Source organism: Chelonia mydas, chromosome 11 (assembly GCF_015237465.2).
Source record: "Chelonia mydas isolate rCheMyd1 chromosome 11, rCheMyd1.pri.v2, whole genome shotgun sequence".
Taxonomy (NCBI): Eukaryota; Metazoa; Chordata; order Testudines; family Cheloniidae; genus Chelonia; species Chelonia mydas.
In genome coordinates, this window is record NC_051251.2 from 460,045 (window position 1) to 474,783 (window position 14,739).

The following is a 14,739-nucleotide window of genomic DNA, read 5'->3' on the forward strand; positions in this document are numbered from 1 at the left end:
GGGATGGAGGACAGAGAGGGGTGTCCCAGGGGCTGATGGGGGGAGGGAGAGGAGTGTCTCGGGGGCTGTCGGGGGGCAGGACGGGGGTGTCCCAGGAGCTGAGTGGGGGAGCTGTAAGGGGGTGTCCCGCTGGTTGATTGGGGCAGGGAAAGGGGGTGTTCTGGGTGCTAGGGGGCAGGAAGGGGGCATCCTGGGGGAAGGATGGGGGGGCAGTGAGGGGGTATCCCGGTGATGGGGGGGTTGTTCCAGTGGTTGATTTGGGGCAGGGAAAGGGGGTATCCCGGGGGCAGGGAGGGGGGTGTCCCGGTGGTCGGTGGGGGGGGTGTCCCGGTGGTTAATTAGGGGGCAGGGAGGGGGGGTGTCCCGGTGGTTGGTGGGGGGGGGTGTCCCGGTGGTTAATTAGGGGGCAGGGAGGGGGGTGGCCCGGTGACTGATGGGGGGGTTGTTCCAGTGGTTGATTCGGGGCAGGGAAAGGGGGTATCCCGGGGGCAGGGAGAGGGGTGTCCCGGTGGTTGATTGGGGGCAGGGAGAGGGGGTGTCCCGGTGGTTGGTGGGGGGGGTGTCCCGGTGGTTAATTAGGGGGCAGGGAGGGGGGTATCCCGGTGGTTGGTGGGGGGGGTGTCCCGGTGGTTAATTAGGGGACAGGGAGGGGGGTGTCCCGGTGGTTGGTGGGGGGGTGTCCCGGTGGTTAATTAGGGGGCGGGGAGGGGGGTGTCCCGGTGGTTGGTGGGGGGGTGTCCCGGTGGTTAATTAGGGGGCGGGGAGGGGGGGTGTCCCGGTGGTTGGTGGGGGGGTGTCCCGGTGGTTAATTAGGGGGCAGGGAGGGGGGTGGCCCGGTGACTGATGGGGGGGTTGTTCCAGTGGTTGATTCGGGGCAGGGAAAGGGGGTATCCCGGGGGCAGGAGAGGGGTGTCCCTGTGGTCGGTGGGGGGGGGTGTCCCGGTGGTTAATTAGGGGGCAGGGAGGGGGGTGTTCCAGTGGTTGATTCGGGGCAGGGAAAGGGGGTATCCCGGGGGCAGGGAGAGGGGTGTCCCGGTGGTCGGTGGGGGGGGTGTCCCGGTGGTTAATTAAGGGGCAGGGAGGGGGGTGTCCCGGTGGTCGGTGGGGGGGGGGGTGTCCCGGTGGTTAATTAGGGGGCAGGGAGGGGGGTGTTCCAGTGGTTGATTCGGGGCAGGGAAAGGGGGTATCCCGGGGGCAGGAGAGGGGTGTCCCGGTGGTCGGTGGGGGGGGGGGTGTCCCGGTGCTTAATTAGGGGGCGGGGAGGGGGGTGTCCCGGTGGTCGGTGGGGGGGGTGTCCCGGTGGTTAATTAGGGGGCAGGGAGGGGGGTGGCCCGGTGACTGATGGGGGGGTTGTTCCAGTGGTTGATTCGGGGCAGGAAAAGGGGGTATCCCGGGGGCAGGGAGAGGGGTGTCCCGGTGGTTGATTGGGGGCAGGGAGAGGGGGTGTCCCGGTGGTCGGTGGGGGGGGTGTCCCGGTGGTTAATTAGGGGGCGGGGGGTGTCCCGGTGCTTAATTAGGGGGCGGGGAGGGGGGTGTCCCGGTGGTCGGTGGGGGGGGTGTCCCGGTGGTTAATTAGGGGGCGGGGAGGGGGGGTGTCCCGGTGGTTGGTGGGGGGGGTGTCCCGGTGGTTAATTAGGGGGCGGGGAGGGGGGGTGTCCCGGTGGTTGGTGGGGGGGTGTCCCGGTGGTTAATTAGGGGGCAGGGAGGGGGGTGGCCCGGTGACTGATGGGGGGGTTGTTCCAGTGGTTGATTCGGGGCAGGGAAAGGGGGTATCCCGGGGGCAGGGAGAGGGGTGTCCCGGTGGTCGGTGGGGGGGGTGTCCCGGTGGTTAATTAGGGGGCAGGGAGGGGGGCGGCAGCTGGTGGCTCCGGGCCGGTTCCCGGAAAATTGCAACATGTTGAGCAATCTGGCTCGCGGCCGGGGGCCGGGGGCTGGGGGCGGGCGTGGGGCGGGGCCGGCCGGGCCACGCTTTGTTCGGCGGCCGGGAGCCAGGCGCTGCGCTTTGTCCCGCCGGGAGCGTGTCCGGCTCTGGTGAGCGGGGCTGGTCCGGGCCGGAGCGGGGCTGGGGGTCTCGGAGGGGTCGGGCCGGGGGGGAGCGGGGCGGGGCTGGGGGGGGGGTCCCGGAGGGGCCGGGCCGGGGGGGAGCGGAGCGGGGCTGGGGGGGGGTCCCGGAGGGGCTGGGCCGGGCTGGGCCGGGCTAGGGGGGGAGCGGAGCGGGGCGGGGCTGGGGGGTCCCGGAGGGGTCGGGCCGGGGCTGGGGGGTCTCGGAGGGGCCGGGCCGGGGGGAGCGGAGCCGGGGGTCCCGGGTCTCGCTCTCGCGTTGGAGTTGACTCGGGGGAGCCGCGGGTTCCGGGGCAGCCTGAGCCCCCCGGCCCCCCCACCGGGCTGCTGCACGGGGGGGCTCGGCTGGGGGGGCAGTGGGAGGTTCGGGGGCTGGCAGAGGCTCGGGGAGCCCCGGAGCCGGGGGGGGGGGCTCAGGAGCCAGGCACCGGGCGGGGGTGGACGCGGGGGTCAGGAGCTGAGCGGGGGGGTCTCAGGTTTGTGCCGAGCCGAGCCGGACCCTGTTCCCTGACACCGGCGGGGCTGTTGGCGGGAGCGGCCCGGCCCTGGGCTGCAGCGAAAAGGGGCTTTGTGTGAAGCTGGAAACTCTGGGCGGGGGTGCCCCGCCCCCCGTTACCCCCCCTAGAGCTTCCACGCTGCCCGCCCCCGCCCCGCGGGCCCCATAGAGCTTCCACGCTGCCCGTCCGGGCGTTCGCCCTCCAGCCGGGGCCGCTGGACGGTTTTAAAATGTCCAGTATCGGTGCGGCGCGGTGCTAACTCGTGTTCCGGGCCCGGCTGCAGCGTCCGCGGTCCCCAGAGCCAGCGGGCACCGCGCAGGGCTGGGCTGGCGCCCTAGCGCGTCTACACAGGACAGTTACCGGGCACGAGCCAAGGTGCGGGTTTAAACCGCTGGTGCGGTGCTGGTGCGCCTCCCCTGGGCAGGCTGGACTGGGGGAGCAGAGTGCTGGCAAGGGCGCCCCAACAAGGCTCCTGTGGCTGGAGGAGTTGTCATGTGGACACGCCCAGAAATACCTGGGCGAGGTGAGCGGGCGCTGAAGGGGCTGCACGGAGATTACCATTACACCGTGTGCCGCGGAAGAGCCATGCCCCGACCCCGCCCCTGGGCTGCACCCCGCCTCTCTCTTGTGGCTGCCTTGCCACACCTCAGGCTTTGCACCAGGCTGCAGCCAGCCCCAGTGAGTATAGCCAGGGGAGAAGAGGGTGTCTCCTCCGTCCCCTACAAAGCCTCCCCTTCTTGGGTCTCCCCCCAAGCAGCTCCAGGGCCTCCCTCTGCTCAGAGTGTCCCCCTATGCTCTCTGACCCCTACTGCAAATGACCTTTGGGGCCAGCTGCCCCTCGTGGACCCCCTGCAATTCCTGGGCCACCTACCCACTCCCTCCTGCAGCTGGGCTCTGCTCCCCACTGACCGGCCTCTCTGCCAACTCTTTCCTCTGTGAATCTTCCCCATTGCTACGTATGGGACTGTGGGGTGTCCGGGCCTGGTGGGTCTGACGCTGGGAGTGGGCACTGGCTGGTCTGCGTTCTTGCCCTGCTGCCACGTGGTGGTGCTGGGACAGGCCGCGGTGTCTCCACGGCCAGAGCAGGGTTCCTCCCCCCAGGTGTTCATTGTGTGTGAGCACCAGACCGGGGCGGCGCTCCCTTCGCAAAGCACCTGCCCACGTTCCAGGATGTGGCACTGGTGCCAGACCCGCGTGAGTCCATGTGACAAGGACAAACAGGAGCAGTGCTTGGGATGGGCTGCTCTGCAGGGAATTGCGCTGGAGGGATGCTGTCTGGCTGCCTGTCCCAGCTGGTGCCGGCTGCTTCTTCATTTCATCTCAGTGCCGTTTCCCAGCTCTCTGCTGCCTCCCACCTCCCCAGTGCTTTGGGTGCACGTCCCCTCTGCCCCAGCCTTCTCTGCCCTGCTCCTTTGCCAGAGTCACAGAAATTAAGGCCTGAAGAGACCATTACATCATCTTGTCTGACTTCCCATGTGGAGCCCAGGCCAGAAACCTTCCCCCAGTGACCCCTGGATGGAGCCCACTGAACTGGGTTTGACTAACGCACCTTCCAGAGAGGCCTCCAGGCTGGGGTGGAGAATCCACCACATCCCTGGCCCATTCCCATGGTTAATGAGCCTCACTGTTAGTTTGTGCCTAATTTCTCATTGGGATTTGTCTGGCTTCATCTGGCAGCCATTGGTTCTTGTCCCGCCTTTCTCCACTGGATTAGGGAGCCCTGTAGTGCCCTGGAATGTGTCCCCCTCAAGGTATTTGTAGACTGCAATGCAGTCATTTCATCCGATGAAGTGAGCTGTAGCTCATGAAAGCTCATGCTCAAATAAATTGGTTAGTCTCTAAGGTGCCACAAGTACTCCTTTTCTTTTTGCGAATACAGACTAACACAGCTGTTACTCTGAAACCAGTCATTTCTCTGTCTTTGTTTTGATAAAATAAACAGGCTGAGCTCCGTGCGTCCCGCACTGAGAGCCATTTTCTCCCGTCCTCAGATCAGTTTTGTGACTGACTTTTCTGCGCTCTCCCCCAGCAGGGTGCAGGAGCAGTGAATTGGGTGGCTGTATGCTATGCTGGGAGGCGTCTCACACTGCCCTCTGGATGGGGGTCTCTGTTCCCACAGTCCATGGCAGGTGCTTTCTGGGAGCAAGGTCTCTGGCTGGGTCAGGTTGGAGCAGGGAATGTCACCGGATTGGCTCTGGATTGATTCTGGAGTGGCGCTGTGTTTGAAGTAGGCCCAGGTTGCTGCTGACCCAACCCCTGGTGGGTGGTTGGGGCTGGGCCCCTGCCAGAGTCTACTGCTGAAAGAGAGGGTGGGGATAGGGGCAGGGGCTGGGGCTGGACTGTCCTGTCTTGTCTTGTGGGTGCGTTTGTGCCCTGTGGGGAGTTTGGCTTCCAGTAGCCAACAGCATGTCTGGGGGAGGGAGCATGCGTGTGCACCTATCTACCTGCCCCTGAGGAGCCTGGTTTAGCACGCGCTCCTGGCAGACCTCTGGCAAGCGGGATGTCTGATCCCTGTGGGCCTCGGCATGGAGGGTGAATGCGGGTAGCAGGGGTCCAAGGGGGAAGAGGCTTGTAGCCTGTGTTTGGGGGGGTGAGATGCACTGGGTGGTGGTGGGGTGAATGTCCAGCGGGGGAGACAGCCATTGCATGGCGGACGTGCTGGGGGGAGGACACTGGAGGCGTCATACTGAATAGGCATGTGGGGAAGGGAGATGCACCCAGTGTTTGAGCCGTTGGCTCCCGCCCCATGTGTGAGGTGCCTGGAACCCTTCTGGTGGACGAGCGAGAAGGGACAGGGGCTGCAGTCAGGGGGGGAGGGACACAGTATCGGGGGCTACTGCAGTGACCCGCCGAGGAACAGGCCCCTCTGCCTTCTCTGCTATACCCATGATGCTGTGCTCTGGCTGGAGCCCTGCTGCCCTGGGGGGCGTCCCCTCTTGGCGGTGAGTGCTGTGGGGTCTGGGGGTGCGGGGGCTCAGCTGGGGCTAGTGGGCTGCGTTCGCTCTGAGGTTTATCGGCTGTCCCCTCCCCTTGCCTCCTGTAGGGTCTGAGCCATCGTCTGGGTCAGGATGAGCTGGAGTTTCCTGACCCGGCTCCTGGAGGAGATCAACAACCACTCAACCTTTGTGGGCAAGGTCTGGCTCACTGTCCTCATCATCTTCCGCATCGTGCTGACCGCTGTGGGCGGCGAGTCCATCTACTACGACGAGCAGAGCAAGTTTGTGTGCAACACGCAGCAGCCGGGCTGCGAGAATGTCTGCTACGATGCCTTCGCGCCCCTCTCCCATGTCCGCTTCTGGATCTTCCAGATCATCATGGTGGCCACGCCCTCTGTCATGTACCTGGGTTTCGCCATGCACCGCCTCGCCCGCGGGCCAGAGGGCCGCCAGCGGGGGCCTGGGCGCATGCCCATGGTGCGGCGGGGCGCCGGGCGGGACTATGAGGAGGCAGAGGAGGATAACGAGGAGGATCCCATGATCTTCGAGGAGATAGAGGTGGAGAAGGAGAAGGGCGGGGAGCGGGGCGAGAAACACGATGGGCGCCGGCAGATCCGCCAGGACGGGCTGATGAAGGCCTACGTGCTGCAGCTGTTGTGTCGCTCGGTGCTGGAGGTGGCCTTCCTCTTTGGGCAGTACATGCTGTATCACTTGGAGGTGAGCCCCTCCTACGTGTGCAACCGCAGCCCCTGCCCGCACACCGTCGACTGCTTCGTCTCCCGGCCCACCGAGAAGACCATCTTCCTGCTCATCATGTACGCGGTCAGCGGGCTCTGCCTCCTCCTCAACCTCCTCGAGCTCTGTCACCTGGGGGTTGGCCGCATCCGGGACTTGCTGCGCCAGGGCAGTGACAGCCCGCGCCCCCATGACGGCCACACTGGGCCGCCCTATGCCAAGAAGGCCCCCAGCGCGCCTCCCACCTACCACTCGCTGAAGAAAGAACCCCCCAAGGGCCAGCTGGCCAACGGGAAGCTGGACTACAGTGAGAACCTGGCCAGCTCTGCAGCCCAGTGCTCCCGTGAGCACGAGCTGGACCGGCTGCGCAAGCACCTCTGCATGGCCCAGGAGCACCTGGAGATGGCCTTCCAGCTGAACCGCCCGCTGGAGACAGCCAGCCCCTCGCGCAGCAGCAGCCCTGAGGCCAACGGTCTCGCTGCCGAGCAGAACCGCCTCAACTTGGCCCACGAAAAGGAAGGGTCTGCTTGTGAGAGAACCACAGGTGAGGAAGGTCTGGGCCTTGCCTGGGCCGTGCTCCCAGCTGTCTCCCAGGCGCTAGCCTGCCCGCATCTGTGTCCCCAACCGCGGGGCTCTCTCTGACTCCTCTGGGGGTGCTGCGGCAGGACCCTAACGTGCGTGTTCTCCTCTCCACAGGATTGTGAGCAGCTGGGCCCCTCGGGGCGGCTGCAGAGATGGCGACGGGGACTGGCAATGTGCTCCAGAGGAGACCACTGGAGCCTGGACAACCTGTGCTGGGGAAACGGGGTGGGGGAATGGACAGGGTTGGGGGCTGAGCTTCCAAGGAGGGAGGAGGCCTGGGCTGGGAAGCCCTCTGCCTCCTGTGGGGCTCCAGCAGGGCAGGCTGGCATGGGGAGGAACATTCCTTCACTCTTCTCACTTTTTTAGAAAAGGGAATTTTTATTTTTGTACTTTTTATAAACTTCTCAGTGCACAGCCCCAGCCCCCGCCCCAAACACCTGCGGCCCTCCTCCCCTCTGGGACCTTCAGCCAGCCCCTTCCCAGCCCTGGGACACTCTCCTCCTCCTTCTCCTCCCCCCCCGCCCCCGCCCCCAGCAGTGAGGGTCGCTGCACTGGCATGGGGAAAGGTTTGCAGTCGCATGGAGGCGGTTGATGCTCAGTTGCTTTCCCACAGTGGCAGGGAGCTGTCTGAGTGGGAATCCCAGGGGATCCAGCAGGGCTGGGCCGACGTGCACTAGTCGCTTGGGGTCCCGCCTCCCAGCTGGGTCTGACGTCTTCACCTCAATCTTGTGGCTGCGCTGGGCCTGGGGGAGCCGAGCCCGTGGAGACGCCTACCCAGTGTTGCGGGCAGACTGGGTTGCACTGAGCTTTCAGTATGGGGCATCCATTCCCGGGGAGGGGAGGGGAGCTGGTTCCCAGCTGAGCTGCCAGGGGCAATGGCAAGTCTCTGCGCAGGAGAGCCCTGGCCACCCTGGGTTTTTGTCAGGGGGCCTGCAGGGTTCTTCTGTTCCAGACAGGCCCCTGGGTGTCCCCTTCACCTCATGCTCTCTGGATTGGCTGGTGTAGGGAGTTGTAGATTAGCCAGAGGCTGAGCAGGTCTCTGGGGGGGGTGAATAGGGCACTATGAGGTGGGGGTTTACAGGCTACCCAGTGGGAGGGCAGAGGCCGCGCTGAGGGGGCAGCTGTGCTGCAAACTTGGCCCCAAGGGCCAAAGACCCCCATTGATTGTAACGCAGGTTGTGGTGGCAGCGGCACAAGGCCCCCCCACGCCGCACACGTAGGTACGAACTGCCAGGCTGGGGGCTCTGCACAGGGCCTGGTGTCTGCTGTGCATGGGGCAGAGGGGCTGGCATCTCTGGCTCCCTGCCAGTGGGGCCAGTGTGGAAGGGGCCCTGGCCCAGCCTGTCTCCCTCACTTCCCCTGCCAGCAGCTTTGCGTCTGGCTGGCTGGTGCTTGGGCCAAAGCTGATTTGGTTACATTCCAAGACTCCGGCGTCCTGGAGACATCTGCTTTCCTGTCTGGGGCGTGGCACGGCTAATGCGGGTTCCTGTGCTGCGGCAGGGGGCCTGCGTGCCTTCGGACAGTCCAGAACCAGCTGGGAAATGCTGGGTGTGTCTGATCAGCTCAGCCTGGGTCACGTGATTATTTTGTGTCTTTGCTTTTTACTCAAATGATTATGAAGTTTTTATATTTTAGTAAAACCTGGAGATGTTTTGTACAGAGCCCTGCAGCTGGTTCTTCAGTGGGGCGGGCTGGGGGGAGCTGCATAGAAAAGCAGAGTACTGCCCCCGATCTCTCACTCCCAGCATGGCTTTCCCCTCCTCCTCCTGACCCAGGCACTGTCTGTGTGCACAGGGAGACCACTGAGCTATGGTTTGCCGGATTAGAAAATATGGGGCATTGACACATGGGTGTTCATCACAGAGACCTACTGACCAGGGCCATATCTGGGCTGGGGACGGAGCAGAGTGGATCCTGGTCTGCCCTGCAGCTGGATGGGAACCTGGGCCATGTGGAGGAGAAAGGCCCTGTCGCCCCCCCCGCTCCCGAGGCAGCCAGTCCCCCGTCCCGGGGCTCTATTGGCGTGAGTGCTAGCTCCAGAGCTGAGCTGAGAGTCTCTGGTCTCCATACAGAGTGTCTCCTATTTCAGCCAGCTCTGGTGACCCCTCGTCCCCTGCAAGTGCTGCGTGCCAGACTGGGCCCAATGTTCAGCCCTTGGGCTGTGTCTGGCTGCTTGACCGCCTCGTGCCGTCATGTCAGGCGGTGATCGGCAGGTGAGAGACCTCCCCCATGCAATCGGCGGAGATGCAGTGAGTTGGGAAGCAGGAGATAGAAGTTCTAGTTTCATCTTTCCTGTGCTCCTCACAACTCCCTCCTGTGTGAGGCCTTGCACCCCATCTGGAGCAGGGAGCCCAGTATTGGTAAAATAGGGGCACAAGGTCACTTCTGGCCTAATTCTGACTAGAACATGGCTCTCGATTATGGCAAATGCATCTCCATCGCTTGGCACATCCAGCCTGAAGGACAGTGTGGCCAGATCGCTCTGTCTGACCACTACAGCCGTGACCCCTGCTAAGCCCTCCCAGGTCCAGAGAACCTGGTCCCTCATCACTGGTATCCTACTGCGAGCTGGCAAATAGCTGTAACCTGCTGGCAACGTGCGCACGCTGGGCTGGTCGCCAGGTACTCCCGTGTGCCAAGCTGGCCCTGGTCTGTGCTGGTGCTCTGATGGTGGAGTTCAAGTCCTGCCAGTTACACCCTGAGGGGAATTTTAGGGTTGCATGTGATCAGAATTTGCATTTCCACTCCCTTGAAACAAGGATTTATTTAATTTACCCTGTGAGAAAACCACCTTTATAGCAGCCTACCCCCCAGGCCGGGTGCCCCCCAGCCCTTCGCTTGCTGGTGCAGGTGAAGGCTGCATGTCCCAGCCCCTGTACTCTGCCCCCCGTCCCAGCCTGGTCAGGCCAGGTAGCAGGCAGCTGTCCCCTCCGATCCAGGGCTAGTGCTTGCTTCTGCTTTCCCATGGGTTGCAGGGAGAAATTATTCCCTTGTTATTTCCAAGTTTGTCAGCCAGTCTGGCAGCTGAAGCAATCCCACACGCTGAGGGGGACCAGTCGTGCCTTGGGGAGTGGCCAGGTGAGGTGAGCAGCCTGGGGTCTATCTGAGGAGTGGCCCTGCAGGGCAGAGGCTCTGCTAGGGCTCAGTTCCCTTAGCCCCAGTCTTGTGATTTCCTGAGGGGTAAACTCCCTTCCTGCTACACATGGCTGGGCACCACCCCACAGCTGCCATCAGGCTGAGCAATATCCTGCTGGTCCCGGTGCTCAGCGCCTCCCTCCCTCCCCCGGCTCTGGCTGGGGCATTCAGAGCCTTGGCCAGTCCTCCCTGCTCAGTCCTCAGCCATGGGGCGGGGCGGGGTGAGGTGACTGAGGGGGAGGAGCGTGGCAGGGTATTGGGGTAATGAAGGTTCCTCTGCCAAGGCACCGAGGGAGCAGCTTGGGATGGGGGCGGGGGGGGTGTCTCAGTTGTGCAGCTGCAGGGACTGACCCCAGAGCAGGTTTGGCGAGTTGAACCGCATGCTTCCCTTTGCCCCAGCTGGGACCTGGCTGGCTCCTTGACTCCAGGGGCTGCCAAGGGGGGGGCTGTAGGGAAGCTCCAGCCTGAACTCTGGCTCACAAACCCCTTGTCTGCTCTGGGATGGGCAGATCCTTTGGGCAGGGGGTTGTGAGCCCACTGGGTTCGCTGAATGCAATGACCCCCCCACCCCTGGAGCTGGCATCAATGACCTGCTAGCCCTGGTTGAGGGAACCTGGCTCCGTCACGCTGGGTCATCCCAATGCCGCATGGCAGGAAAACAGCCCCTGTCTCAGGGAGCCAGGCGTGGGGCTGGGGAGGAGGGGAGCTCCTGGGAGAATTGGGCTGGCTGCGGCAGAGCCCAGCGCAGGGCTGCCGTGGCGCCCAGTGCCCTAGATGCAGGCGCAGTCCTGGGTGAGGATGTTGGGCACGGTCTCGTACTTGAAGGAGTAGCCGCCGTCGGAGGTGGTGCGGACGCGCAGGGAGCGCATGGTGCTGGGCAGCGCCGCACAGCAAAGCCGGAAGCCCAGCGCGTGGCTCAGGGTGTGGGCGTCGGAGCAGCTGCCGTGGCAGTAGTGGAAGACGAAGCTGCTCGGGTGCACGATCCACTTGTCCCAGCCCAGCTCCTCGAAGGAGATGTTGAGGGCGGCCCGGTGGCAGTCAGCGTGGGCTGCGGTGTCCTCCGACGGGCGCTGCAGCAGGTTGAGGGCAGCCGGGGACCAGGGCACGGAGGCGCGGCGGGCTCTGTCCGGCCCCTTGGGCTTGGTGGTGGCCATGAGGAAGGGCATCTTGTCTGCGGCGGCCGTGCAGGGGCAGCCCGGGCAGCGCACCAGCAGCACAAAGAGCTGCCGGGAGACGTAACGCAGGAAGGGCGCCGCGAAGTGAAAGACCGTCCACTGCTCGGCGGCCTGCACCACGGTGGCTGCCACGGTGACCCGGCCCTGCCCCGACAGGACCAGCACGTCGGGCCCCCCCGCTGAGCGGTTGGCCGCAGCTGACGAGCCGGGGGGCACGACGACAACGGGGCCTGTGTGGAACCAGAGCTGGGTGGACGTCACCACGCGGCTCAGGGTGTGAGCCGAAGGCTGGAAGAGGTAGGTGAAAACACTCTCGTCCTCCGGGAGCTCGTCCGGCTGGGGCGGCTCACACGGCACATCTGCAAACGGGCAGCAAGGGTCAGCAGAGCAGCCGGGAGTCCCGAGGCCTGGGCCTGCCCAGCGTGCCCCCCTACAGGAGGTGCCTGCAGGGAGTGGGGGGAACATGGGAACCAGGAGCCAGGGCTCTTGGCTACACCAAGCCAGGCTTCGGAACAGCAGGTCAGGAATTTGGGTCTGCAGCATTAACCCTTGAGTTCAGGAGGGACTCGGTGGGACCGCTGGGGGTCAGGATGGAGGGGCACCAGCAGAGATGCGTGAGGGGAGCCCAGCCAGGGCTGGGATAGCAGGGAGCTGTGGGTTGGGACTGAGGGGTACTGGCAGAATGGGGGGAACCTGGGCTGGGCTGGCAGGGGCCTGCGGGGCATCAGCAGAGGTGTGTGTGTGTTGGGGGGGGGGGGCAGGGAGCTTTGCTACCTGGCCCATTGGGCCTCTGGCAGCTCCAGGCACCAATCTCAGTTACACCTGGCGCCAAGCGTCTCACATTTCCCCAGAGCTGGATGTCCCGTCCCAGGGGAGGTGCCTGGCAGGACAAGAAGGACCTGCATGGCTCGGTGTGACTCGGGATCTCATAGGGGCAGGGGCCAGACACCTTTGCGGTGCCCCCTCTGCAGTGTGGCCTGGGGCAGGGCTCGCTCGGGCCTGGGGTCACACCCGCTCGGCCCAGGGCTGAAGGGGGACAAGGCACCAGCCGCTTACAGGCACAGCCTGGTTTCCAAAAGCAGCTCTGAGCTATGGGGTTGTGCGTTCCAGGACACCGGCCCCAGGGCAGAGGGGAGACTTTCCTGGAGACTCCGGCCCCACCACTGCACCAGCCTTGCCCCCCACCCGTATCTGTCCCTGCTGGAACACGTGCCTAGAGAACCAGCAGCCGGACGTGCAGGCCACAGGGCTAACGGCAGCAAACCCCACCCGGGAGCCCGCCTGGCTGAGTCACTTCCCCCTGCTCCCCGGGCCCAGTGCTGATCCAGCCCCTGCATCCCCCCCCAACCCCTCCTTCGATCCAGCTCTCAGCTGTCCCAGCCCTGATCCACTCACCCTTCCAGGTCCTTTTAGCTCCTCTGCTGCCCCCCACTTCCCAGACCACTTCCAGCCCAGTCAGGCCCCCACAAGTCCTCCCCCAGCCAGCTCCCTGCCTTTGTTCCCCCCACCTCCACTCCACCACCTTACTCCCCCCATCTCTGATGTAGACCCTCCAAGCTCTGCTCCAACCCCTTCCCCCACCCTCCCCAGCTCCGATCAAGCCCCACCAGGTCCAGCTTCCTGCCCCATGCAAAGCAGCCTCTCCATCTCTGGGGGCATTTAGCCTGCAACTCCATCCCTCAGCATTGTGCTTTCCCCCACACCACCTCCACATGTGCTTGGGGGCTGCTCACCCTGGCCGGAGGGGCCCCCATCCCAGGCCCCTTGGTGGAGCCTTGTGGGGGCCGGTGTGACTGTCCCATGGGCAGCGTGGTACCTACACCACGGCTTGGGCCTCCGTAAGTGGCTCTGGTTTGCCGGCGGGGAGGGGGAGCCCCCAGCTCTCCTGACCCTCATGGGGTCTTAACCCCTCCTCCCACAGGTAAAGGCTGGGGCAGATCCCCAGTAGCGCCCCCAACCCCTCCTGCTTGTCAGATGCCCTGGGAGAGAGGGGACCGGGGTTCAAATTCACCTGCAGTCACAACTTCATTTTGCAAAAAGAAAAGGAGTACTTGTGGCACCTTAGAGACTAACCAATTTATTTGAGCATAAATTGGTTAGTCTCTAAGGTGCCACAAGTACTCCTTTTCTTTTTGCGAATACAGACTAACACGGCTGTTACTCTGAAACTTCATTTTGGGGTCTCAACTGCGCCCCTGCCAGCCAAGCCACAAACCAGCACAACGGGGGATACTGAAGATCCTAGGGCTCGACGAGCAGCGCCTGTGGGTCAGGATGGCTCTCCCCACTGCCCCTGCCCAGCCCGAGCCCCCTGCTCTCCCCACTGCCCCTGCCCAGCCCGAGCCCCCTGCTCTCCCCACTACCCCCCATCCGTGCCCAGCCTGAGCCCCCCCGCTCTCCCCACTGCCCCCGACCAGCCCGAGCCCCCTGCTCTCCCCACTACCCCCCATCCATGCTCAGCCCGAGCCCCCCCGCTCTCCCCACTGCCCCCGACCAGCCTGAGCCCCCTGCTCTCCCCACTGCCCCCCATCCGTGCCCAGCCCGAGCTCTCCCCACTGCCCCTGCCCAGCTCAAGCCCCCCCAGCTCTCCCCACTGCCCCTGCCCAGCCCGAGCCTCCCACTCTCCCCACTGCCCCAGTAGCATGAGCCCACTGCCCCCCATCCGTGCCCAGCCCGAGCCTCCCCCTGCTCTCCCCACTGCCCCCGACCAGCCCAAGCCCCCTGCTCTCCCCACTGCCCCCCATCTGTGCCCAGCCCGAGCTCTCCCCACTGCCCCTGCCCAGCTCAAGCCCCCCCAGCTCTCCCCACTGCCCCCGACCAGCCTGAGCCCCCTGCTCTCCCCACTGCCCCCCATCTGTGCCCAGCCCGAGCTCTCCCCACTGCCCCTGCCCAGCTCAAGCCCCCCCAGCTCTCCCCACTGCCCCCGACCAGCCTGAGCCCCCTGCTCTCCCCACTGCCCCCCATCTGTGCCCAGCCCGAGCTCTCCCCACTGCCCCTGCCCAGCTCAAGCCCCCCCAGCTCTCCCCACTGCCCCTGCCCAGCCCGAGCCTCCCACTCTCCCCACTGCCCCAGTAGCATGAGCCCACTGCCCCCCATCCGTGCCCAGCCCGAGCCTCCCCCTGCTCTCCCCACTGCCCCCGACCAGCCCAAGCCCCCTGCTCTCCCCACTGCCCCCCATCTGTGCCCAGCCCGAGCTCTCCCCACTGCCCCTGCCCAGCTCAAGCCCCCCCAGCTCTCCCCACTGCCCCTGCCCAGCCCGAGCCCCCCGCTCTCCCCACTGCCCCAGTAGCATGAGCCCCCCGCTCTCCCCACTGCCCCCAAAAAGCCTGAGCGCCCCTCCCCCCGGCTCTCCCTCCATTCTCTCACCTGTGGTGGGGAAAAGTATCACCTGGGAGGTGTCCTCCAGCTCCTGGCCCCGGCGGTCTGGAGTCCCTGGGATGTGTCTCCTGTGCATCCCCCTGCGCTCCTGCTGGGCCCGGCTGCTGGGGCTGAGATACTCCAGGATCTGGGCCCGGAGCTTGGCCAGGACTAGCTGCCTGTCGAGCTCAGCACCCTGGCAGCCTGCAGCAGGGACAGGAGCCAGCAGGGCCAGCAACAGGTGCAGCAGCCACATGGCTC

The 14,739-nt window shown here is 65.1% G+C and overlaps 2 protein-coding genes across 2 annotated transcripts; one reads left to right on the forward strand and one right to left on the reverse strand.

Annotated features, from left to right (window-relative positions):
• The first annotated feature begins 1,939 nt into the window (after window positions 1-1,939).
• On the forward strand, window positions 1,940-8,473 carry LOC102933580 (gap junction gamma-1 protein). The gene is made up of 3 exons (XM_037912992.2): window positions 1,940-2,031; window positions 5,602-6,773; window positions 6,926-8,473. The coding sequence occupies exons 2-3, from the start codon at window positions 5,627-5,629 to the stop codon at window positions 6,931-6,933; spliced, it is 1,155 nt and encodes a 384-aa protein (XP_037768920.1). The 5' UTR covers window positions 1,940-2,031; window positions 5,602-5,626; the 3' UTR covers window positions 6,934-8,473.
• Window positions 8,474-10,588: 2,115 nt separating this feature from the next.
• On the reverse strand, window positions 10,589-14,739 carry INHA (inhibin subunit alpha). Its single transcript, XM_037912993.2, has 2 exons — window positions 14,488-14,739; window positions 10,589-11,480 (listed from the first exon to the last, which is right to left on the reverse strand). The coding sequence occupies exons 1-2, from the start codon at window positions 14,732-14,734 to the stop codon at window positions 10,717-10,719; spliced, it is 1,011 nt and encodes a 336-aa protein (XP_037768921.1). The 5' UTR covers window positions 14,735-14,739; the 3' UTR covers window positions 10,589-10,716.

Coding starts and splice junctions, on each gene's coding strand:
- INHA (XM_037912993.2), bottom strand. CDS start 14,734: ATGTGGCTGCTGCACCTGTTGCTGGCCCTGCTGGCTCCTGTCCCTGCT. Junction 11,481..14,487: donor GATACTTTTCCCCACCACAG/GTGAGAGAATGG, acceptor GCCCGTTTGCAG/ATGTGCCGTGTGAGCCGCCC.
- LOC102933580 (XM_037912992.2), top strand. CDS start 5,627: ATGAGCTGGAGTTTCCTGACCCGGCTCCTGGAGGAGATCAACAACCAC.